The 25,663-nt window shown below is 44.2% G+C and overlaps 1 protein-coding gene across 1 annotated transcript in view; it reads left to right on the top strand.

Moving 5' to 3' along the window:
* Positions 1-1,226: 1,226 nt before the first annotated feature.
* UBR4 (ubiquitin protein ligase E3 component n-recognin 4) overlaps positions 1,227-25,663 on the top strand; it is a gene marked incomplete at both ends in the record, with an annotated part of 112,579 nt that continues 88,142 nt past the window's right edge. The window contains 17 exons of the mRNA XM_084242876.1: positions 1,227-1,390; positions 7,957-8,054; positions 9,750-9,853; positions 10,763-10,892; positions 11,007-11,146; positions 11,967-12,069; positions 12,520-12,661; positions 12,815-12,939; positions 14,122-14,246; positions 14,817-14,876; positions 14,968-15,158; positions 18,575-18,674; positions 18,797-18,934; positions 19,358-19,475; positions 20,281-20,468; positions 21,394-21,553; positions 21,656-21,741. Of these exons, the coding sequence (XP_084099002.1) occupies positions 1,227-1,390; positions 7,957-8,054; positions 9,750-9,853; positions 10,763-10,892; positions 11,007-11,146; positions 11,967-12,069; positions 12,520-12,661; positions 12,815-12,939; positions 14,122-14,246; positions 14,817-14,876; positions 14,968-15,158; positions 18,575-18,674; positions 18,797-18,934; positions 19,358-19,475; positions 20,281-20,468; positions 21,394-21,553; positions 21,656-21,741 (2,172 nt within the window). The remainder of the gene's footprint in view (positions 1,391-7,956; positions 8,055-9,749; positions 9,854-10,762; positions 10,893-11,006; positions 11,147-11,966; positions 12,070-12,519; positions 12,662-12,814; positions 12,940-14,121; positions 14,247-14,816; positions 14,877-14,967; positions 15,159-18,574; positions 18,675-18,796; positions 18,935-19,357; positions 19,476-20,280; positions 20,469-21,393; positions 21,554-21,655; positions 21,742-25,663) is intronic.

Here is a 25,663-nt window from a genome sequence, read left to right as displayed (position 1 = left end):
GGTTTGTTTCAAGTAACCATAAGATGACAATTTTTGAAACAAAAATGCCATGTTTTTGAACAGAGAATGAGGTTCCTGAACTGACAAAGACTTGTTTTTAGATTGCAGGATAATTTATAACTACCGAAGTGTACATTATCATAAACCTGTAGCTCAAAAATACTCTCTGTGTATCCATGTAACCATGACTGGTGTCAAGACAGAACTTTTTCAGCCCCCAATTGGTCCTCCTGCTTCCTTCTAGTCTATACCCCCACACTGATCTTTAAACCATTCGGCTATCACTGCTTAATTCCTCCCCCCCCCCCATACTGCATTTCTTCTAACATGGCTGCAGCATCTTTCTTGTATCAGTTCAGACAAGTCACAGGGTTCAGAGCTTGACGCCGTCCACCATCCAGATCGCACACCCAAGCATGTCCTGAAAGCACGCATAGCATGCCTTTCCTTGAGTCAAACCGCTTTGTCCCCTTACCTCTGGCAGCCAGATCTTTTTATCGGCAAAAACCTAGTCCCAGCCTCCCTTCAAACAAACGCTTATCTTCTTTCTTTGCTGGAAGAAAACGGAAAATGAAACTTCGTGACAAATTGCAAAGAGCGATGCAAATGCGAGCTAGAAACACTAAAGCGGGTAACACATCTAGGAGAATCTCGGGGCGCGAAGTAGAAGCTGTTCTGAAGCTTGTGCGGAGTCCAAGGGCCGGCACGTCCTGCGGAAACGCGCGCTGATTAAAGCAGCCGCGGGCGCTGCGGCGCCGCTCTCGGGGAACGCGCGGAGGCGCGGCGGGTTAGGTTTCGGCGGCCTCTTCTCGTCCTCGGTAGCCTCGGGCCTGGCCCGTGTGCGCCGACGCCCCGTCCGCCCCGCCCTGGTCTCGCCAACTGAAACTGAATCCCAGACTCACCTTTGCCGGGCGCCAGGGGCCGCAGAGCGACAAACGTCGCGACCGACGCCCAGCGCGCAGGCGCGGGGGGGGTAAAGCGCCCCGCCCTTCCCTGGGGCGCCGAGCCGCGCAGGCGCAGATCCACGCCGGCGCAGCGCTTCCGGCCCCCCGCCCCCCGCGGCGCCACGCTCTTCTGGGAGAGCCGAGAGGTCGTCCCCGCGTCGAGGGCTGGGGCGGCGACCGAGTCGCGCAGTCTGACGCAGGGCCGCGTCACTTCCGCCCCTCCCGGGAGGCGGCGCTGCGCCGGTGGCAAGCCCCGGAGGAGCCGCAGGAGCGCGACGGAAGATGGCGACGAGCGGCGGGGAGGCGGCGGCGGCGCCCGGGGCCCCGGCGGCGGGGCCGGAGCCGGGCCCGGGCTGGGAGGTGGCGGTGCGGCCGCTGCTGTCCGCGTCCTACTCCGCCTTCGAGATGAAGGAGCTGCCGCAGCTGGTGGCCGCGGTGATCGAGAGGTACCGGCGGCGGCGGGGGAGGGGCGCGGCCGGGCTCCCCCGCGGTCCCGGGCCTCGGGCCCCTCGGGCGTGGCGGGCGCCGGGCGCGGAGCGGGGGCGCCCCGAGGCGGCGCCGGCGGGTCCGCGTTCTGGCCGCTCTCGCGCCCGGCCCGGCGATCTCGGGGCGCCCCCGCCGCTGCCCCCCGAGTCCCGGGGCCGCGGCCGGCTCCGCGGCGGCGGCGTCGGGTCGGGCGGTTCGGGCCGGGCCGCGCGGGGCGTCGGGGCGCGCGGGGCTGGGTCCGCGCAGGGCCGAGCTCGGGCTGCGGCGGGGAGGCGCCCCCCGCCCCCCGGGAGCCCCCCCGGGACCCCCCCCGGGAGCCCCCCCGGGAGCCCCCAGCCCAGCGGGGGCCGCGCTGGACGCCGCGCCCCCCGACCCGGCCGGCTCCCGCGGGACGGGGCTGCGGCGGGAGGGGAAGGTCGGGCGGCGGCTCCGCGGCGGCGCCTGTCGGGGTCGCGCTGCTGGGGGCGCCTCCGGGAGTAACCGTGGACGGCGGGGCTCCCGGCTTAACCGGGACCTTCACAGACGGACTTTCCCGGCCCGTCAGCAGCCACGGCGGCTCCTGTGCCAGCAGGTATCAGAGCTGCTGCTCTCCAAGGATGAGCCGCTTTTATCTCAAGCCCTGGGATTACTGGTGTTTCGCAGGAATTGTACTCGTCGTGTTACTGGTCTTTCCACTTTTTTTATTTTTCAAAGAACATTTGCTTTTGTGTTACCAGGGGCAGCAGCTCAGTAGGTTAAAAAGCCATTTGTTGACACCCTCTCAGACATCTGGTGTCAGGATCTGCGCCTTTTATTCTCTAATAGCCAACTGCATCTTAGCCTTCTGGCCGAGCTTAAGTGTAGTTATTTGCTCTTATCAGTTTAAGCTACATCAGTGGGTCCGACCTACTGTGGGAGGAACCAAACCAAGTACCTAAAACCGGGTTTGAGTTTTGCTTTGTGTTAGTGGCCCATCCTTCCCCGGAATCAGCTAAAGGAATGAGGAGTTGCCTGTGTTTGTAGACACTAGTAAGACCGCTCAGTGGTTTAGAAAAGAGGTTCAGACTGATAATTGTGCAGTAACACATGCTTTTATTGCAAGGTAAGATCCTTGAAATCTGTTCTGGTTTTTGTGCCTTAGTTAACTTTGAAAGCCTGTTATGTGACCTCAGGCTCTGTAGGAAGAGTATGATCTTAGGAAACATTCCAGAAGAAATACCTGGCTTACAAGTTCTTTATGGTTTAAAGAACCAAACATATCAAGTGTTCGTTTTGGTGTAGAGTGGAGGTTGGCGCAGTGGAGGGCCAGATAGTAAATATTTGCTGACCATGTAGTTTCTCTGTGGACTCGTTGGCTTGGCCATTGATTGGTGGAAACAGTCATGCACAGTATATAAAAGAACAGGCATGGTTGTGTTCCAAAATTTTATTTAGGGACACTGAGATGTAAATTTCATATTATATTTCATATCACAAGATAAGTTATTTTTGATTTTTTTTCAGTTCTCCTTAAATGTGGGCTATGCAAAGCTCGTGGCCCTGTCATTTGTCCTTACAGGCCATAGTTTGCCAGCTCCTCGTTTAGAGGTAAAAAATTAGTATTTGGCCATTAATATTTCTCAAAAGCTCTGTTTGCCTCCCCCCCCCCCAAAAAAAAAATGAAATAAGAGTGTGAGAATTGTGGAAGTATTTCTTGAATGTCAAGTTACAGTCACTGGATATAGTACCAGGTTAGAGCCTGCCCAGTGCGGGTGCTATGAGGGGCTAGGTGCCCCAGCTCTACTTTACTTTTGTGGTTATTCTGTTTCTTTCCAATGCCTGCTCCGTTTTTCCTCCTTGCCTCCAGGGACCTTCTCTTTTCTGTTGAGTCTTTTATTCTGTTTCCCTTGCTGATGTCCTGTCTCCCTCATGCCAGCTCTCACTTTCTTCTTGGCATCGTGCTCATCCGTTGAATTTCTTTTTGACTATTGGGGATGATGACACATACCCCAAGAGACTCTTCAGTATCCACCTTTTCTGTTTTCTGACTTGATTATTTTCATAATTTCTTATTTGAAATTAACCTTTTGGTTTGAGGAAAAGGTAGATAAAAAAATTCTTAGGTTCAGAGGCTGCTCTTTAAGGTTGACCTTGTAACCAAATTGTAAAACAAAGGTGATATAGATTAGCATGGATAAATTGGGAAACATAGTCTCAAAAGTATCCTTAGATTTTCAAAAGAAAAAGATACTTGAGTTTACTTATAGGCAGTTCATTTTCATTTCTGCTTCCTGTTGCTAGCTTGCTTTTGGTAATAAAGCTTTAAACTTCACCTTTCCTGACCAAAAATGGACCTAGAACTAGTTTGATAGAACACATACATGTTTAATCCCACAACATACATGTGGAGTTAATTAATATAATTGCTGGATATAGCCATGATTAAGGGTACTATTTGTTTTTTTTTAAAGATTTATTTATTTATATAAGAACCGGGGTACAGGCTAGATGCGCGGGAGGGTGAGAGGATTCACCAGAGACAGAAAAGGGAACAGAACAGGCAGACTGACGAAATACACTGCTGAGGGGAGCAGCGGGCGAGACAGGAGAGGTCTGCTCGCCATGTGGGACCCTCTCCAGCCGGCGGGGATCGAACCTGTGCTGCTGCAGAGGCTGTGGAGAGCTTCACAGTGCTGCGCTCAATCACCTGCACCACCAGGGAAGGCCCGATTAAGGGCACTATTAAACGGTTTTCTTTATTAACTGCAGGATATGTTGCTGAGCATGGTTGTCACTGAATAATTTGACTGTTGTGCCAAAAAAATAGTCCCTTTTAGGGCCTCCCCGGTGGCGCAGCGGTTGAGCGCTGGGTTGCGAAGCTGCCCGCGGCCTCTGCGGCGCCGGTTCGATCCCCGGCTGCTCCCCGTCCACCGGAGGAGGATCCCACATGGTGCGCAGACCTCTCCTGCCGCCCGCTGCTCCCCTCAGCAGTGTACTTCGGTCCTTCTGCCTGCTCTGCTCCCCGCTCTGGCTCTGGTGAATTCTCTCACCCTCCCGCTCTTCTGACTGTGCCCAGTGCATGTATAAACAAAACAAAAAACAAACAAACCAGCAAACAAATAACTAAAGCATGCCTCTATAAAAAAAAAAAAAAAAAAAAAAATAGTCCCTTTTATCCGGAGCCAGCCCTTCCCAGGTTATCTTTGCTTCATTGGTGATAAAGCCTCTTTGAGAGACTGCTTCCTCACTGTTCGATAAAATTTAGGCCAAAGAGAGGTACTTGGGAAGGCAGAAGTTGTTACGTCATCCCCATTAGATTATGCACAGTCATCTCCTAAAAATCCTGAAAAGGAGAGGCACTGATGCCACAATCCTTTTTTTGTGATTGACCTACAGAAAAAGAAATGCCTCCCACCATGCAGTAGGGTCTAACTGTGAGATTAGGCCTCATGTTAATGTTTCCATGTCTCAGTGTCACGGTTATCATAGGTTTGTCAAGCATGTGATGTATCAGAAAGCTTTCCTTTGCCTGGTATGTATTAGATTCTCTGACACAGGAGGGGTGTGTCTGTGTGTATAAATGAATGTAATTCATTATGCTTGCGTGTTTCATGACTATAGCGTTAGTGGATTCTGTACTTGGGAATTTATGAATCTGATCAGGGGAAAGTAGTTTGTGGAGTTTCCACAGTACACAAAAAAATATGAGTGGTATGTTATCTACGAGGGAGAAGGGAGGCAGTCCTCAGTCTTTTGTTTTGCCCTCTCAGATTTCTTTCTTGTCCTTATAGAAGATATTTCTGGACCCTAACTGGTTCTTTTTTTTTTTTAAGCTTAGATGTCAGGGCCTCCCTGGTGGCTCAGTGGTTGAGCGCCGGGTTGCGAAGCTGCCCGAAGCCTCTGCGGCGCCGGTTTGATCCCCGGCTGCTCCCCGGCCACCGGAGGAGGGTCCCACATGGCGCGCAGACCTCTCCTGCCGCCCGCTGCTCCCCTCTGCAGTGTACTTCGGTCCTTCTGCCTGCTCTGCTCCCCGCTCTGGCTCTGGTGAATTCTCTCACCCTCCCGCGCTTCTGACTGTACCCAGTGCTTGTATAAATAAATAAATAAATAAATAAATCTTAATAAAATGTAAAAAAAAAAATTAAAAAAAAATTAACTTAGATGTCAAATTGGATTTTTCTGACCTGGCTGCTTAGCTGCTGTTTCCTGTTGTACTCTGCATCACATTGCTTTAGTATGGAATAGAAAAACTTCAGATTCCATATATTTCAGCAGCATTTTAGGTTCAGTGGTGCCGTTGAAAAGTTGGTTAGAGTCAGCAGGTGTCTGAGGAAGATAGCTTGATTGACCAGAGGAGAGGCATTATTATTTTTTTAAAAAAGATTTATTTATTTATGCATACGAGAGCTGGGGTGCAGGCCAGAGGTGTGGAGTTGAGAGGATTCACCAGAGACTGATTGAAGTACACTGGTGAGGGGAGCAGCAGGCGAGGCAGGAGAGGTCTGCTGTGCCTTGTGGGTCAGCTCCCTGGCTGGGGAACGCATTAGTGCTGCAGTGGCTGCTGATAGCTTCACAGTGCTGAGACTTCACCAGTTGCACCACCAGGGAGGCCCTGAGGCATTATTTTTTAACCTTTAAGTTTCCCTATTTTTCTTCCTCTGTGTTTTATCTTTGCCTTCAGTTTCTTCATTCTTACCCTTTATACTTGACTTCTTGCCTTTGCTCTGTTTTTTTCTGATCTATGCATCCTTTGGTATTTGTCCGATTCCTGAGGAACGAGGGGTGGGGTAAGGGAGTGCAGAAGTACATCTTTTTTTGGTGACTCATGCACACGTTTGTTTAAAATCAAGAGAAACACTGTTGTTCTTTGGGTCACAGGACCACATCTCTCCATCCTTCAAGTCATATTAACAGCCAGTTTTCCCAGGTTTATCTTGAGTTGCCTTAAGTAGAACTCAGGATTGCTCCATTTTTTTTCCCTATGCTGTCCATCTTTCTGCAAAGTGCATTCTTCTGGTTTCTTTACTGGAGTAAGGTAGTGGTGTACTTCCAGGGCAGGAAATGGGAGTTGTTTAGTCAGTGGAGCAGTAGTGCACCAGGCAGCTAATAGAGTTTATTCCTATATTTTGGATATATTTTCATTTTCTGAATGGGAATGAAAGCGGCAGAATAAGTTCATCCTTTGGGGAGTTTTTCTTAGTTTTGGTAAATCTGTCTAGTTGAAAAAAGTGTAAGTACTCTGAGTATTTGAAATCAGAGAAGGTAAACAACTCATTAATTACAATGTGAAAGTACAGGATGAGACAGCCGGATGGGGATAATACATGAGAAAATGCAAGGATGGCAGGAAAGGAGTGACTAAGAATACCAGGTAGAAACAAGGGGATTTAGTGCAGGGAGTTCTCTGCTGATAGGATGTGCCCCTTGCCAGTGTGATGGCCGCCAGAAACTGAGTTCTACTTGGTGTTCAGAGGTTTTGTTTCCTCCCTCTGCAAAATAGGGAACCATGATCTTCGGTGGGCAGGAGGCATGTAATAAGGGCCACATAAATATTTTTTCTTGGCGAAAGATAATTCCAAAGTAAGAAACTGATCTTTAACATATACTCATTTATCCTTGATAAATCCCCAAATAGCAAAGTGTTTGCAGTCCTAGACTCTCAAATGTTGTTTGAGGTGTGTTGCCACTGATGTTGGCACCTTCTGAATGTTGAAGTTGTCTTTTGACTCCTGTATTGGTAGGTTGTAGGTGGATGGGTAGTCTGCCTTTAGTGACTCCTGACTATGTTTGTATTTCTCTTCCTAGGCTGACACTTCCTGCCGGAGAATTAACTCACCTAGAAAACTGGTTACCTACATCTCTCTTGCCATTTAATAAATACTTCTTAGTCTTGTCCTTGTCTACTTTCATGGATTGTAGATTAACATCTGATGTTAGCAGAGAAAGAAGTAAATATCCAGCCCTTAGACCTAGTCAGGCTCCAGATTTTCACAGACGGAGGCTTTTCCTTAGCTGAAGATAAGAGGCATCGTTAATTTGTCCTGATCTGACTGTAATCCCACGTCAGAAAGTGGAAGCCCTGGTAGCTAGTGAATTTTGGATTTTTGCATTGATGAGATGAAATCACTTGAGTTGTTTCTTTCACTTTTTTGCATCATGGGCTGGACTGTTTTTGGCCTTCAGAATGGGCTGCTATACTTCAGAACTTTGAAAATAGTCTCTTTTCTTTTGGCCAGCACATAGCATTATGAGCTTTTGGTCTTTGCAATCAGTAATATTGAATGCACTGGTAACCTGTTACATCTTTACTTGCATTTCCTTAATTCTAAGTGAGTTTGCAAATGTTTCCCGTTTATTAGCCCCTACCATTTATTAAGCCTTTATACCTTGAATAATGTGTTTAATTTTAATTATTCTCCTAAACTTTATTTTCCCAGTCTTGAATATAGGGATGATAACAGTGTTAACAAGTAGGATTGCTGCAAGGATTCAATGAGGTCCTGCCTATGAAGTGGCATCTGGCACACAGTAAACACAGTAAATGCTGATGGGATTACTTTCTTTGCAGTGAATCAGAAATCCTGCATCATGAGAAGCAGTACGAGCCCTTCTACTCATCTTTTGTTGCACTTTCCACGCACTATATTACTACAGTTTGCAGCCTCAGTATGTATCCACTCTTGTCATTCTCTTCCTAGGGCTGGTGTGTGTGTGTGTGGGGGAAGGGGTGGTGTATGGGTAGCCTTGTGTTAGGGTGCCTGAACACTTAGTTAATAGTCTGCATTTTAGCGCTCCTGCCTGTGCACCCAGAGTGGAGACGGGTCCCTGAAGTTCCCTTGCCTCAGGGAACCAAGCAAGAGGAATTTAAAAACTACTAGGTTTGGACACTTGCTTCATTGAGTTAACTTTCCTTGTCTTCTTAATGAATTTTATTTCATTGAGTTCATGCATGTAATTACTAGTGTGCTAATTTCTTTGGCGGTGGGGTTGGGTAGATACTGACCTGGAGTTGCAGCCATTAACCAAGGCGCTGTCCCTTATTTGTTTTTCGTGAGAAGGTGAATTCTCTTTGTTCTTTGGTATGTGAAGGGATTTCAAAACCAGGTCCCCGTTTTTAGAAAGTTTTATACCCCAAAAATGTCCAAGCCCTTAAAAATTTTTGTGTTTTCAGTTTATATTTTAGTCTCCAGATAATGCTGAAGAATTCTGATTATTGGCTTACTTAGTTTGCTAAGCAAGTAAACGGAAAGGAAATTGTAATGTTGCTGAGTAGTTTTTCAGTGTCCAGTGCTGTTTATTTTAGGCACTGGTTACTAATGAAAGAATCATTTTTATCTTGAATAAACTTTGTATAGGAAATCCCTTGCAGAAAGGCTTTTAGAACCTATGAGAAAGGGAATTGCTACCGTGGTTAAGAGCTTGACCTCTAGAGCCAGATTTTCTGGATTTGAATTAACTCTGTGATCTTGGACAAGTCTTTTAGTACTCTGTTCTTAGATCCATGTGTTTTTTTTTAAAAAGAGGGCCTGCCCGGTGGCGCAGCAGGTTGAGCGCAGCGCGGTGGAACTGTCCGCAGCCTCTCCAGCGCAGGTTCGATCCCGGCAGGCCAGGGAGCAACCCACATGGTGTGGCAGACCTCTCCTGCCTTGCCCGCTGCTCCCCTCAGCAGTGCATTTCGTCAGTCTGCCTGTTCTGCTCCCTGCTCTATCTCTGGCGAATCCTCTCAACCTCCCCCCGCACCTCTGACCTGTACCCCAGTTCTTGTATAAAAAAAAAACTCTTTAAAAAAAAAAAGTACAAGGGGAGTGATGATAATAACATAGAATTGATTTAAGGATTTAGTGAGTAAATATATTTGAAGTGTTTGGTACTTACCGTCATATAAGTATCTTGTTATATTTATTTATTTTTTTAAGATTGATTTATTTATACAAGAACTGGGGTACAGACCAGAGGCGCGGGAGGTTGAGATAATTCACCAGAGACAGAGCAGGGAGCAGAACAGGCAGAGTGACTGAAATACACTGCTGAGGGGAGCAGCGGGTGAGACAGGCGAGGTCTGCCGTGCCTTGTGGGTATCATCCTGGCTGGCTGGGAATCGAACCCGCGCTGCAGAGGCTGCGGACAGCTTCACAGCACTGCACTCAACTTGCTGCACCAGTGGGGAGGCCCTATACTTATTTTGATGTCTAGTAAATATAAATTGATCTAGAATAAATTGATGCTCATCAATGCCAAGATGCCTTTGTTTACCCCTTGGGTAGTTGGTCCTGGGAATGTTGGACAAAATACATCCTGGTGCTTGTTTGATGTATTGAATTTTAGCAGTCCGTAGTTAAGTCAAGCTTATTACTTTCTCAGTTCCCCGGAATCAGCTTCAGTCCGTAGCAGCCGCCTGTAAAGTCCTGATTGAATTTTCTCTCCTGCGTCTGGAGAATCCAGATGAGGCTTGTGCTGTGTCCCAGGTGAGTGATGGCCCCATTTCTGGCCCTTATCTTGAGGTAGGAAAATGACTGATTAGTGGAATTGATGGAAGAGGATTGACATAGAGTAAGAATGGGTAAACATTTGCTGTTATGGGCCAGATAGTAAATCCTTTGTGGGTTGTCCAGTCTCTGTTGTGACTAGTCTCTATCTTTTAAGCTCTTCCTTTGTACTGTGAAGGCATCACAGAAAATATGTAAATGAATGAATGTAACACTGATTCAGAAACTTTTTGAATGGAGACTATAGTTTGCTACCCTTGAGAGGGCTGTAGAAGCTATTTCAAGGATTGTGGAGTCTCACGTCTACAAGTGAGAGGCAGGTCAAATGAAGGGAGTACAGTTTTGAGAAGGGGGCGTGACTCGCCTGAAAGGGCTAGTCACCACTTACTTACACTACTTTCACCACTTACTTACACTACTTTCACCACTTACTTACACTACTTTCACCACTTACTTACACTACTTTCACCACTTACTTAAACTACTTACACCACTTACTTACTTAACACCACTTACTTACACCACTTACTTACACACTTACTTGCACCACTTACTTATACCACTTACTTACACTACCTAGTGTGTTGCATCTTAGTCACTACTTAGTGACTTTTGCCATTGGGGTGGAGGCTATTCTAGTGAATTGTTGAGATACATAAAAAATCTGGATTTGGATGTAAAACCTTCCATAACTTCAAATAAAGAAAAAACCCATCAGAATAAGACAAATACGTGAGCCACGTACAGGGTGAGGACCATCAGCTTATAGTCTCTACTTCAGTGCTTTTTCTTGATTTACAGCTTTGACATGAACTGTGACCCTGTGCCATTTACAATTCCCAAAAGGGCAGAATCTTCTAAAAGGCATATTTGAATTTTTCTTTTCAGAAACACTTGATTCTTTTGATCAAGGGCTTATGCACTGGCTGTAGCCGGCTAGACAGAACTGAAATAATCACATTTACAGCAATGATGAAATCAGCCAAGCTGCCTCAAACAGTGAAGACACTCTCAGATGGTGGGTGATCTTTTGCCAGACCTGGTTACTTGGCTCCTTTCTCTGCTCAGCTTTTTCCTGTTTTGCCTTTGGTGGCACTTTCCTCATCTTTTTTTTTGTGTTTGTGTTTTCCAGTGGAAGATCAGAAAGAGCTGGCCTCCCCAGTTAGCCCCGAGCTGAGGCAGAAGGAAGTACAGATGAATTTTTTGAACCAACTGACGTCAGTTTTTAACCCTAGAACTGTAGCATCACCACCTGTTGGTCCACAGACTCCTGTGAGTTATTTCAGCTGCATGTTCTCATCTTGTGGGGCTTGTTAAGATAATATTAGAAAAAATAAGTAACAGATATATTTTATATTGGTGATATTGAATGGTCTTACCAGCCTATGTTAGAAAACAGATTGAAGAATACAAAGCAAAAGAAAGTAAAACCACAGCTCCTTTTGTCCAGTGACTACAGTTTTTTTTTCCCAAAGATTTATTTATGCATACAAGAGCTGGAATACAGGCCAGGGGGGTGAGGGGTGTGTGTGTGTGTGTGTGTGTGTGTGTGTGTGTTCGTTCACCAGAGACAGAGTGGGGAACAGAACAGGCAGGCAGACTGAAATACACTGCGGAGGGGAGCAGTGGGCGAGACAGGAGAGGTCTGCTGCGCCATGCGGATTGCTCCCAGGCTGGCCGGGGATTGACCTCATGCTGCATAGTGTGGTGTTTAACCCCTTGCGCCACCAGGGAGGCCCCAGTGACTAGTTTTGATGACCATTCCTATGGCATTTTTCAGTGCAGATAAATAATAAGGAACATCTTCCCTTTCCACAGAAGGAATTATTCTACCAGTTATGGACACTCTCCGCACACACACACTCACACATACACATACTTTTAAAAGTATATATTTTCTTTTCTCTTGGGGAAAATAACTTGTATTTTACATTCTCCCATGTTCAAGAGCAATTTGCCCCACATTAACTGGGGAGCATGACAAGTGCCCATGGAGCTGCCGCTTATTTGGGATAGTTTGTGTCTGAAGTCCAGGGACGCAGCCCTAGATAGAATGTCTTATGGGCCTTTCACATTCTTTGTTTCTCTTCAGGTGGAAGGAGAAAATGATGAACAGTCATCCACAGATCAAGCCTCTGCTATCAAAACCAAGAATGTATTCATAGCTCAGAATGTGGCTAGTCTTCAAGAGCTTGGTAAGACTGATCATTGTCAAAAGGCTCGTTTTCTTTTTATTTTTTTTCCTCTCTCTCTTTTTTTTTTTAAAAAGATTTATTTATTGATTTATACATACATACAAGCACTGGGTACAAGTCAGAAGCGCGGGTGGGTGAGAGAATTCACCAGAGCCAGAGCGGGGAGCAGAGCAGGCAGAAGGACCGAGGTACACTGCTGAGGGGAGCAGCGGGCGGCAGGAGAGGTCTGTGCGCCATGTGGGACCCTCCTCTGGTGGCTGGGGAGCAGCTGGGGATCGAACCGGCGCTGCAGAGGCTGCGGGCAGCTTCGCAACCCAGCGCTCAACCGCTGCGCCACTGGGGAGGCCCTAAAAGGCTCATTTTCTCTCTTTTCAAAAATTCCTTAAGTGGAAAAGACTCAAGCAGCAGCCAGAATCCTGTTTGTAAGGTCGAGCCTTTTCATTACTCCAGGTGGCTCTGAGAAGCTACTGCGTGTGTGCTTGAACCTGCCGTATTTCTTGCGCTACATCAATCGGTTTCAGGATGCAGTGCTGGCCAATTCCTTCTTCATCATGCCAGCGACAGTAGCAGATGCCACTGCTGTCCGTAATGGGTAAGGTACTCTAGGGTGCATGTGCTTTACATTCTGATGCTGCTCTTAAAAAGAGAAGCTGGTTCGTTTTGATGTCATGCTGATTTTCTTTATCACGTTATAGAAGACATGATTCAAAGGCATTTTTTAATCTTCTGCTGTGTTATGTTCCAGTTTTCATTCACTGGTGATTGATGTAACCATGGCATTGGATACCCTTTCTCTACCTGTGTTGGAACCTCTCAATCCTTCTCGTCTGCAAGATGTGACAGTGCTTAGCCTAAGTTGTCTCTATGCAGGTGAGAAGTTATGTCTTTTCATTTTCGTAGTCAAGCACATGTATGCTTTTTGGAAGCCATGTGATCCTTCTGAGTACTCTCGCTCTCTTCTGTTCACTGTTTTCCCCCAAGGATCATCTGTATGTCTTCTAGGTACCATGCGGTACCAGTAGTGATCTTCACTGCCCTGTTGTTGAGCTGCTGGCATTGTGTTATGTGTACATGTGATTTCATAGTATGTGCATGTAATGTCTATGAAAAGCAAAATGTTAACTGCTGATGCAACATTGAGATGAACACTCTGTACTTGCTGCCCTCCAGAAGCAGTAGAGACCAGAACCGCACAGTGTAGGTATCTGAAATAGGAGATGGTAAAGGCAGTGAGAGAAGTATAGAACGTTGTGGGCACACAAAGAAGGGAGAGACTGACTCTTAACCGTGTGACGAGGGTTGAAGAAGATTTAGTGAACAGGTGGTGTCTGTACAGGTAAATACAGTGACTTACCATTCATGTTCCTTCAAGATTTCCCCTTCCTGTTGATTGTGCTCCCTGTGAAGTGGGCCCGTTTACATTAGGGTTCATTCAGTACTATGGCTTTTGATAAACGCTTAATGATGTGTATCAATCATCACTGTATCATATAGAATGATTTTACTGCCTTAAAGTCCAAGTGCTCCACCTAGTAATCTCACTCCTCCCACTATCCCCTAGTGACCCTTGATTTTTCCATTCTGTGGTTTTACCTTTTCTAGAATGTTGTATAGGTAGAATCAACTTTAGAGTGTGTAACCTTTTCAGATGGGCTACTTTGGTTTGGAATGTGTATTATGGTTCCTCCCTGTGTTTTCATGGCTTGATTGCTCACCTCTTTTTTTTTTAATGATATTCCAGTGTGTGAATGCCCCACAGCTTGTCCTTGCATCTCTTGGAGGGGATCATGATTGTTTCCATTTGTTGGCAGTTATGAATAAAGTTGCAGTAAATATTTAAGTGTGGGATTTTGTAGATGGCAGTTTTCAGCTCATTTGGGTAGATGCCTAGGAGTATGATTGCTGGATCATATGGTAACACCATGTCTTGCCTTTATGGAATTTACTTTCAGTAATGAAATCATGGAATTGCTTGTGGGTGGATTGTGTTTCAATTTTAATGGGTTCTTGGGAGAATGCCCTGATTGGAATCTACATCTTTTTTTTTTCCAGGTGTGAGTGTGGCCACCTGCATGGCCATCCTTCATGTGGGTAGTGCCCAGCAAGTGCGCACAGGGTCCACGAGCTCCAAAGAAGAAGACTATGAGAGCGATGCGGCTACAATTGTCCAGAAATGTGTAAGCCAAGCCTCTGGAAACACCAGAGCCTGGAGTGTTCAAATGCGGGAGTCTGGACAGTTCCACTATTACCTTGACAGAGGGAAGGACTTGGAGTTTTCTCCATACTTCTTCCCCTGGGGTAGAAGGCCTGAGAGGTGGACACATAGCTTGTTTGTTTGGCAGATAGGTTATTCCTGTAGGAGACAGTGGAACTTTGTGGTAGCAGTGGACCTGGTAGAAGATAAGTCATTCAATCAGCAAATACACTTGAAAGCATGTCACTGCGCTTGGTGGAGACACGCAATGAACAAGATAATGTCAGATGAGTGTGTAGGCAGAATAAATCGGTCATAGGTATTCTGATGTGCACCTGGTGTGTTGCTTTCAGTTGGGTGACTGGAATGCCTCCGAGAAGATGACAGGGTAGCACTGACAGGGGAATTAGTGCCACGTGGCATGTGATGGGGGTGCGTTACTGGGAAGTGACTTGAGGACATTGAACTCCTAAAGCCAAGTTAATTTGTGTAAGATATAGCATAATGAAATATGTCAACTTGCTTAGATGATTGTATGTTTTATATTGGATAGCTGGAAATCTATGACATGATTGGACAAGCAATCAGCAATTCCCGCCGAGCTGGTGGTGAGGTAAGAAGCTTGGCTGTGCTCTGTTCCTGTCTTATAGCCTCTAAAATGTGAATATTTTTATCTTTATATTTTTCTTTTGTGCCTTCAACAGCACTATCAGAACTTCCAGTTGCTGGGTGCCTGGTGTTTGTTAAACAGCCTTTTCCTCATATTGAATCTCAGTCCTACGGCCTTGGCTGATAAGGGAAAAGAGAAAGACCCACTGGCTGCACTCCGAGTCAGAGACATCCTTTCACGTACAAAAGAGGGAGTGGGCTCGCCTAAGCTGGGGCCTGGAAAGGGGTATGTGTCTTCTTGACTGCCACGCATACCTTGCTGTGTTCTCTTCTTTGTATTGATGGGAGCTAATGGGACGCCACTTCTCCACCTAAGTACGGTGATTTGCTCAGTAGCTGGTTGAAGGTAACAGCTGTGGTAATGGCAGTCAACCATCTGGTGGCTGGAGTGGATCCCGTGTTCTCTCCAATCTGATTTCCTCTGAAGGAGAAAGTAACTGTGTAATATATATATATATATATATATATATATATATATATATATATATATATAAATTAGGATTTTTATGAAGTTCAAATCAGGAAAATAGCTTCTGTTTTCTAAAATGAACTCATTTGAATTGGAGTTCCATACTCACTTGCGTGTTTAACCTGTAAAGTGAGGAGTCTGTCATGTCCTCTTGGCCTTCTTGCTAAAAAATTTGCTGTTGTCTTGATGAAGTCTGGAGAATACTGCTTGCTGGGCAAGAAGCTAGACCTATGACTTGTGCTGTTCAAGGTTTTGTTTTTTAAGCCAAACGAAGCAGTGTCCTTGCCTTTATGGAGTTTTCTTTCTTTTCTTCGTCGTTGTCTTCTTTTTTTTTTTTTTTTTTTTTTAACATTTTAAAAGGATGGGTTTATTAGGAAAAGGAGAAAGAGAAGGAGAAATAAAGGTACCTGCATAGTCATAGGCGGACAAGAGAGCGGCTATGGAGTTTATTTTCTAATAGGATCAACAAAGAGCAAATATACTAAAGGGGTCATGATAGATTATTATTTGAGTATTGTGAATAAAATTAATCCAGAGCAAGGTGCTTGATGGCGACAGGCTGTTATTTCAGCTTGGATGGTCAGGAAGGGCCCTGGAGACATGTTGTGGAAGTGCAGTGACAAAGTGAGCAGTGCACATATTTGGGGTAGGATTGTTCCGGTTCTGAGCCGGGAGGTGGGAGTATGATTGGTATTTTTAAGGAATAGCAAAGTCAGGGTAGCTAGGATGGTGAAGTGGAGGCGGAAGAGTGGTGGAAAATTAGGTCAGAGAGGTAACCCGGGCCAGATCACCTAGGGCCAAGTAATCTGTAGGTGTTAGGGGGTTTTCAGCTGTGAGGTGACATGATCTGATTTACTCGCAATTTCAGAACCCAGCTGCTGTGTGGAGGGTAGACTATAGGATCATAGACAAGAAAGGAAATGGGTCAGGAAGCTTGGTGGTACCCCAAATGATGGGGGAGACTTGGGGCACGGTGGTCAAGACAGAGGAGAGTCAAACTAGGAATATATTTTGAAGGTAAGCTGACAGGATTTACTGATGGCTCAGATGTTGAGTGTTATAAATATGACAGGAAAAGTTTTTGGCATGAGCAACTGGGTTGTGTCCTTTCCTGAGATAGGGAACACCAGTTTAGGAGTAGATTGGCTGCCAGGAAGGGAAAGAAAGAAACAACTTAAGACCTGGGTTTGAGATCTTTGCTCTCTATGTGAGATGTGGAATGGTGACTGGGAATGCAAGCATAGAATGCAAGAAGGAAGTCAACTTCAACAAATTAGTCACTAAGTATCTTTTCTGTAGCAGACTTCGTGTTTGTACAGTGCTGTGATGAACAGAAAAAGTAGACATTTCTGAGCCATGAGGTTGATATTCATATAAATCTATGTCAAATTGTATCTAGAAAGTATTATAATAGGGAAATTTCACCTGGTCAGAGAAATCATGGCAGACTTCCCTGAGAAGTGGTAATTTAGCAGAAATTTGAAACAGACATTGGGATGGTAGGCATTTGATACCAAAGTAGGGAGTAGCGAGAGTATTCCAGAGAGATGAACAATTTGTTATTTAGAATGTCTGTTTGCATGCCTGCTGTTGTAAAGGGAAGTATGAGAATGCCAAAAGACATAACCTCAGAATAAGTTATGTTTTTTAAAATGGTGCAGTTTCTTCAGATTCAGAAAGAACACATGTGTACCGTGTAAGTTATAAACCATGAGAAAGCAAAAAGAATCATCCACATAGGGAAACATTCTACCAGACATTTCATTTTACTGGGTACACATGTGAAATACATATATTTACAAAAAATAAGATCACTATGTAGAAATATTACAGCTATCCTTTTAGTGACAGGTGTCATTTCTATAAAATTTTTTAATGCCTGACAATAGGCTCCTATATAAATGTGCTGTAGTTGCCTGATGACCCCAGTGTATACATTCATCTGCTCCATGGCTCTTGTTTTGGTAAACCATGCAGTGACAAACCTAAAAAAAATCTTTGTGACCATTTACAAAATTATCCCCTTAGGGTAAATTCCTAGACGTGTAATGTTCAGGACAAAGGGCACCCTACTTTAGCATTTGAACTGTTCCCTCAAACTGCTTCGTCTGCACTTGCGCCAGCGGTGTGCCTGTTGCCGTTTCCGCAGCTCCCTTAGGCTCTCCTGGGCTTTCAGCAGCCCGCACGGTGCTGGTGTTAGACCGGAGAGGCTAGCAGTTGTGTTGCACGTGTTTGTGTTTCTCTGGTTACTCGTGTGATTAGGGTCATTGTCACATTTTGGTCACTTGTGCTTCTTCTTTTATAAACTGCTGATGGCGCTTTGTCCCACTTTTCTCTTCGGTAGTTGTCTTCCCTGCCCCCCCTCCCCGTACTGATTATGTGAGCTTGTATGTTAGATGTGCTGACCTTTGTCATATGGTTGTTTTGAAAGAAGAGGTTTTTTTTTTAATATAATTTTTTTTTAAATTTTTATATTCCCCATACAATTGCGACCGCCTTATTTTGACCCCAATCCCTCCCCTCCCCATCCCCCACCCTCCATAGAGTGTCTCTGGTTCATGGTTGTTTGTTGACTTTGATTTTTACTTTCTTATAGTTATTCATTTTCCTGGTCCCTTATTTAAGTTTTCTAGATTCCTGCTATGAGTGAGACCATCCGGTATTTTTCTTTTTCTTTCTGGCTTATTTCGCTGAGCATGATCCCTTCCAGCGCCGTCCATGTTGCTGCAGGTTGCATGTGTTAATCTTTTTTTGAATGCTGAGTAATATTCCATGAAAGAAGAGGTTTATGCATCTTCATTGTAAAACTATGTAGTTTTAGGTTTGAGCCCAGATTTTTGTATAGAAGCCGGTAATTTTTAACCTCAAACAAATAACTCTTTAGTGTTCAAGCAACATTGAAATGTCAGCATGTTCGCTTGATCCCACGGCTTGGACTTGATAGTTTAAATGGCAGAATTTCGTAGGTTTAAAAGTTTCCAGTTCGGAAATTCTTAACCTGAAGTCAGTCTGTGGTCAACTTCAGGGAGGTTGTGAACTTCTGCAATGATAGGCCTGTTTCTTGTATCTACAGTTTGGGAGGGGGAGGTCTCCAAGGGGTCTGGAATGCGGAGGCAGCATGATCCACTGTTTGTAGGTTTTCATTCATTGCATTTTCCTTTTTCTTTGTGTAGGCATCAGGGATTTGGGGTGCTCTCAGTAATATTGGCGAACCATGCTGTCAAACTGTTAACATCTCTCTTTCAAGACCTGCAAGTGGAGGCTCTGCATAAGGTGAGGAGGTTGTACTCAAGGAATAGCAATTGATTGCTGGTCCACTTCTGGGTAAGCTAGCTTGAGCTGTCAGGTCAAGGAATTTCGTGCTCAGAGTATCTCAATCTCTTTGTTATTTCCAGGGTTGGGAGACCGATGGTCCCCCTGCGGTCTTGAGCATTATGGCGCAGAGCACCTCCATACAGAGGATCCAACGACTGATTGACTCTGTCCCGCTCACGAACCTGCTATTGACCTTACTCTCAACTTCCTACAGAAAGGTGGGTGAGGTCTCGTCCAAACAAATCATTGGGAAGGTTTATGTAACATCATCAACAAAATGAATAAGACTGTGCAGCATGACCTTTAAAAACTCAAAATTTATGGTAATGGTTTTAAAAATGAGAGGAATTCTTACCTGATTCCAGATATTTGAATCAGTTATTGAGAGTGATACATGTTGCTTCTTAGAGATTTGTGGCAATTTGGCATGCTGAAACAGACGTAGGAGCTGCTATGGAAACATTCCTTTTGCAATTCTTGTCCCTAGCTCTAGTTTTGGAGTCTTTCACAGGGTAAAGTGATGCGAGTCCTAAAGGGAGCTGTTAGGCATAATACTTGAAGAAAGAATTTTTTATGTCACTGAGATGAAGTAGGACGGCTCCACTGTGTGATCAGCAGTCACAGAAACCTTGTGTTTTCAGGCCTGCGTCCTGCAGCGGCAGAGGAAAGGCTCCATGAGCAGTGACGCCAGCGCCTCCACTGACTCCAACACCTACTACGAGGATGATTTCAGCAGCACGGAGGAGGACAGCAGCCAAGGTAGCGGCCACTCTCATCTCCTTCCCAGGAGATGAGCTGTAGAGTGAAGCAGGCAATTTCCCTGTAGGTTCCTTGAGTTTCCAAGTCACCATTTTCTTTCACCTTGGGTCTTGGCTGTCTTTGCCCTTAGAGATGACATGTTATTTAAGAGCAAGCCAAGTTCTTGAGGATTGGGTGGTGGAGACTACTGTCCGCAAAGCCCAGGTTGTTTTTCCTTCCTCTCCCCAAAATCAGAGTCCATCTTGACTTGTTCATCTTTCCTTCCATGTTGGCCCATTTGTGCACTCTGCTCTGAGTTTTCCCAGTGGAACTCAGAAGATTGTGTGTGAGGTGTTTGTTTGGCTGGGGTCAGAGATTTGTCATAGATTTCCTGGGGTGGGAACATAGGGAACATAGGGAAAGAAACTCCAGACTCTGTTGTAGTGAGCACCAAGACAGAACTGACATCCCTTCTGTTTACAGAGTCTGAATAGAGAGAAAAATCTCAGATTCTTCATAATCAGGTTTGTGGGAGCAATGTACAGTGTCACGAGTCTCACCCTCAAGTCTTACCCTTGGAGTTTACTGTTGGCAGACAAGTAGTAATTTACTCTTGAAAATGTTTGGGCTCTCTGCCAGTAAAATGAAGTCAAGTTGTTTCTCTTCGTTCTTTGGGCTCCTTTTAAAAAATAACAGTTTTACTGAGGTCCGATTTCCATACAATAAAGTGCTCCTATTTTATGTATACATTTTAATGAGTTTTGACAGATGTATGCTATAACTATCACTACATCAAGATATCCTTGTGTTCTCTTGCTCTGTTCAGATGATGACAGTGAGCCGATTTTGGGACAGTGGTTTGAGGAGACCATCTCCCCCAGTAAAGAGAAAGCGGCCCCTCCGCCTCCTCCCCCACCCCCTCCACTGGAGAGCTCACCCCGAGTTAAAAGCCCCAGTAAGCATGCCCCTGGAGAGAAGGGCAATATTTTGGCTAGTCGCAAAGATCCTGAATTGGTAAGTGTGGGTTTCTGAGGTTTTGGGGAAGGAGAAATGGAAGGGTTGAAAAACAGATCATTTGAGCTGTAACAATTTATAGGCTGGAAAACTGAATGCGGTAGTTTTTGCTTAGGACTTCGTTGTATTGATTGTCTGATTAAATAGTTTATACCCCTCGTGTTGTTTCCTTGATTGAAGGTTAGTAGCCTAGAGACTTTGGAATTAGAAGTGTGTTTGAATCCTACTTCTGCCTCTTGCTATGTGACCAGGGGCAAGAATTTGAACTTCTCCAAAGTTCCATTTTGTCTCAGATCATATTGGAGTGATTGTACCTGCCTCCAAGGATGTGGTGAAGAAATAAAGAGCTATTAGCATACATCAGAAGTGTTTGCTAACTATTTGTTCAACCAGTATTTGTTAATGACACACTGTGTCCCGCCCCCACATACTAATAGAAGCTCTGTCAATGAAAGAATCGGACACAAACCTTGATTTCATGCAGCTTAGTCTAGCTGTGGGTGTGCCATAAAACATTTGAATAATAATTCAATTTAATAAAGAAGTAAATTAGGAATTCAGTAATGTATAATGATGATATAGGCCTCAGAATTAAACGTATTAGTATTTTAAGCTGGACAGAGACAGGGCTATAAAGGAACAAAAGGAATGAATCGATTTACTTGAAAATCGTCTCTTCATACAGTACTTCATGAAGTCTTATATTAAAATGGCTTACCACTTTGTATAACTGGTACAGTTACATGGGAAAGGTGATCGTAATTAAACTTTACTCCTGCTGTAGGGCATTTAAAACATGATTCTCTAATTCATTGTTACTTACTGCATGAGACTGGTGGGCATGTTTTCTTTACTTTTTGTATTTAGGGTTTGTAGGCATTCTGGCTTTATGAACCTGAGATGAACTTCTTTGTCTTCCTTTTAGTTTTTAGGTTTGGCTTCCAACATTTTGAACTTCATCACCTCTTCCATGCTGAATTCTCGGAACAATTTTATCCGAAACTATCTGAGTGTATCTCTTTCAGAACACCATATGGCCACTCTGGCCAGCATCATTAAGGAAGTGGACAAAGATGGACTCAAGGGTCAGTAGACAGGACATATGCCTGGTGGAGTTTTGCTGTTGGCAGGGTGGTGAGATGTATCAAGTAGCTGCTTTTATAATTAGTTTTCCTGTTGTCGTCAAGGTTCATCAGATGAAGAGTTTGCTGGTGCTCTCTATCACTTCAACCACTCTCTGGTCACTTCCGACCTCCAGTCACCCAACCTGCAGGTTTGTGCACGACAACCCTTTAGGCCGAGAGCTCCCTGCGTGACCTCTCAGTAGGCTGATTGCTGAGGAACACAGTTTGTCATGGAATCCCCTCACTGGAGAGAGTGTTGAGAGATTCTTCTCATGTTGCTCTGCCTTCATTGGATCATTTCAAGGAAAAGAAAATGTATTCCCAGATCCCCAGTAAGCTTAAAGAAAAGGAAAAGCCATAAAAACAACTCCTGATGAGTATGCTGGTAGAAAAGTGGACAAATCCTCAACAAAGCAATTGCTAAAAGATAAAGAAATAGCAAGTGGCCAACGAACCTAGGGAAAGTTCAGCAGCATTAGTAGTCTATGTGATACAAGTTAAAAAATGTGTGTTTTAAAAGAATTCTAGCAGATAGATGATCTTTTACATACTCCTAATTGCAGAACCGCCACCAAACGGAGACCTGGGTTCTTGACTGAGGATTTTTAAATATTTTGGTTCTCTCTCTTCGACTGAAGCAGTTGATACCACTGAAATTTCCTAAATTGGAAATTTTCATTTCATTAGTGTTTATATATATAATATATATGTCATATATATTGAATATATAACATAAAAGTGTGATTGATGTAATATACATATTTTGCATTTATATGCCTTAAATTTTAAAAATATATATTTTTAAAGATTTATTTGTATTTATGCATACAAGAACTGGGGTATAGGTTAGGGGTGCTAAGGGATGAGGGACTCACCAGAGACACAGTGGGGAGCAGAAAAGGAGGATCCACTGAAATAACACTGCTGAGGGGAGCAGTCGGCGAGACAGGAGAATAGGAATGCACCATGTGGGTCGGCTCCCTGGCTGGGGATTAAACTCATGCCTCAGTGGCTGGCAATAGCTTGATAGCGTTGAGACTTTAATACCTTTGCCACCAGAGAGGCCCCCTAGTGGGTTTTAAATGGTGTAGATCTCCCATAATTTATTCTAAGATTGTTTTGAAAATATTTTTTGTTTATTCTTAAGATTATTTCTGTGGCTTCTCAGAATCCAGACACAATTCAAGGGCTTGCACTTGTACCTAAAAGGGAAGAAACCCAGGAAGCTATTTTAAGAGGTTAAAATGGATTCTCATAATCCCAAGCCATTTGAGAAATTCTGTTTAAAAAAGATAATTTAAAGCCGCCTTATGCTTACCTACTGTTAAATATATATACATATATATATATATATATTTTTTTTTTTTGGTGGAAAAGGGACTATAAATTGACTAGGAAAGTTGTTTCCTGATCTAAGAGAAGATTGGAAAATGCTTCAGTTAATACACAGCTTTCTTATTTTGTTACTGATCTATGTTCATAGCCCATAGAACTTCCTTAGACTATATAGTTAGGGTATCCTACCAAAGTTACCAGTTCCTTGCCCAGATCTAAGTTTATTTAGGAAAGTTTCAAAGCTCATAGACTTGGCCTTTTCTTGTCCAAACTTGTCCAACCAGCGACAGAGCTATGCTTTTCTAGAGAGTAGGAATTCTTAAGGCTCAGCAAGGATGTTCCTCTTAGCATTTAGAGCTAATTACAGACCTTGCAGCCTGGTGGCCTGTAACTGCTAATTTTGGCTGATCACAGCAGAGAATTCCATTCCATCTCCAAACATGGGACTTTAATTCTTTCCTTCAATTTCTTTGCTGTGATGGAAGAGACTGAAGAGTGGTCAGTGCATCCTGTCTGCTGCTGTTCTCCGACCTCGGATGTTGTTGCAAGACATACATTCTTCTCCAAGGAAAGTTAATAAACAGTAAACATTGTTTACTGTGAAAGTAAACAACATCAGTTATGTCCAACAAATTGTTTTCAACTGTCAAGGCAATAAATTCTGAATTAGTAAGACCAGTAACCTATTCCCTATTTAGAGAAGAAATTGGAACCTATTTATTAATGACTTTGGAATATTTTGGGAGATGTTTTTGTTTGGCATGTCCCCTCTTTTCCTTTGCATTTGTCTGATAAAGCAGTCTACTAAGATACTGTAGCTTCTGAAGGCAAATGAGAAAGTTATTTGTCGATTTTCTGTTGGCATCTTGCTCTATTGGCCTTTGGTGATTAACTCAATCCCTAGCTGCCTTTCTGGAATCTGGGGTGGGACCGAAAGGTCCAACCCTTTAATCGCATGGTTGGTTCCTTTGGCAGCCAGCCCCCATCCTGAGGCTGTCGGGGGGGGCCCCCCAAGAGATCATTGGCATAATCTTAGGTATAGTTGAAAGGGGATTTTTATGAATACAAAAGACATTCCTGTCATCTCACCATGCCGGGAATTGTAAGAGTTTTAAGAGCGCTATGCCAGGAATGGGACAACGACCAAATACATATTTCTTATTCTGTCACAGTCTCAGGGAGTTAGAGTTCAATGGGTACAGACTTTCTGTGGGGAGAATTAAAAGGTGCTAAAGATCGGGGTGATGATTGCACAATGTGTGTTCTTAATACAGCAAAACTGTACACTTCACATGGTAAATTTTATCACCAAAAAACGAAAGTGCCTGTCACACAGTACAAGTCCCTGCTAGATGGTAACTGCCCTGTATTTGTTACTGTTGTTGCAGCAGTGACCTCGGCTCATTCATTCAGTGCATGGGCGTTGAGCCCTAAGCTATGTGTCATGGGTGCTGTTGTGGGCGCCGAGGAAATAAAAATGACTTGAATCTGTAGGATCATGAGAAAAGGGATGAAAAAAAGGACCTCTAGCAGGGATTATAGGAAACAGAAAGGAGGAGTCTTAAGACATTGCAAGGGCTTAAAACCCAAATGAGACTGGAAGGACATTATTGTCTTTAATAGAAATAGGAAGTGAGAAAAGAGAGTTGGTCTGGGGGTAGGAGGAGATATACTTGGATTTATTTTAAATATGAAATTTTGAGAAGCCAGTAGGATGAATGAAATGTCTAGAAATTAGGTGGAAATGTGAGTCTGAAATTCAGGAGTTAAAAAGTTAAGATTGATAGCATAGGTTTGGGGACTATCCTCTAAGATAGTTCTCTTCTAAGATTTCTAAGATCTCTTCTGCTATTGAAGAAAATGAGAAACAGTGAGGTGGGCAGAGGATGGAGAGATGAAGGTGAACACAGGAGTCTCAGGCTGCCTGCTGTGCCGAGGGTGGGAGCAGGGGTGGTGGTTCAGGCCAGGGCGTGCTGCTGAGTGCTGGCTCAGCTTCTAAGAAAGTCAGCTGCTCTTACTTAGAACTGGTCAGAGTTGGACTGGCAGGAAAAACCAGGCTTCTGAGGAATGTTAGCTCATTATGTCTCAGGGGCTGAAAATGTCACCACATCAACTACAAAAAGTCTCACAGAAAAAAATGTGTAAATACCATTATAAAAATATATGTTAACCATGAGCCTCCCACGAAATTCATTTTAATTTTTCGTGTTTCCATCTAGTGCCTGGACCTGTAGAAGCGTAGTTTTACAGTTATAATCACAACTTAAGTCTTGGTTTCTGCTTTTTCACATGTTACTGTTTTGTGTACACACCACACACATACACGCGCGCACACACACACACTTGCTTTACTTTTTCAATGATTTTTACTGTTACAGTAGCTTCCATTACAACTGCACATTCCTTGTTTTGAACATTTAGATGTTTTCTAAATTATAATAGTGCTACAGTTTTTGGGACATAGGTCAGGCATGTTATTTTTTTGTTGTTTTGGAGTCAGGAGTTAAGAAGTCAGTTATGCTGTGCTGAGCATAGTGATTAAGAATGTGAGCTTTAGTTCTAAACCTGGTTTCTCCCATGGTAATCTTGTGACTGTGTTTATGTTCGTCAACCTCTCTGAGCTGTGTTTCCCTCATTAGTAAGGTGGCGCGCATACCCACTTAATGCCACTGTCTGAACATATGAGTCTGTGTACAGAGCTCAGCCTGTGGTTACTGCCCGTATTGTACACTACCC

Source organism: Talpa europaea, assembly GCF_964194135.1.
Source record: "Talpa europaea genome assembly, chromosome: 9".
Taxonomy (NCBI): domain Eukaryota; kingdom Metazoa; phylum Chordata; class Mammalia; order Eulipotyphla; family Talpidae; genus Talpa; species Talpa europaea.
Note: the sequence above shows the minus strand (reverse complement) of the source record. Positions and strands in the feature narration are given on the sequence as shown.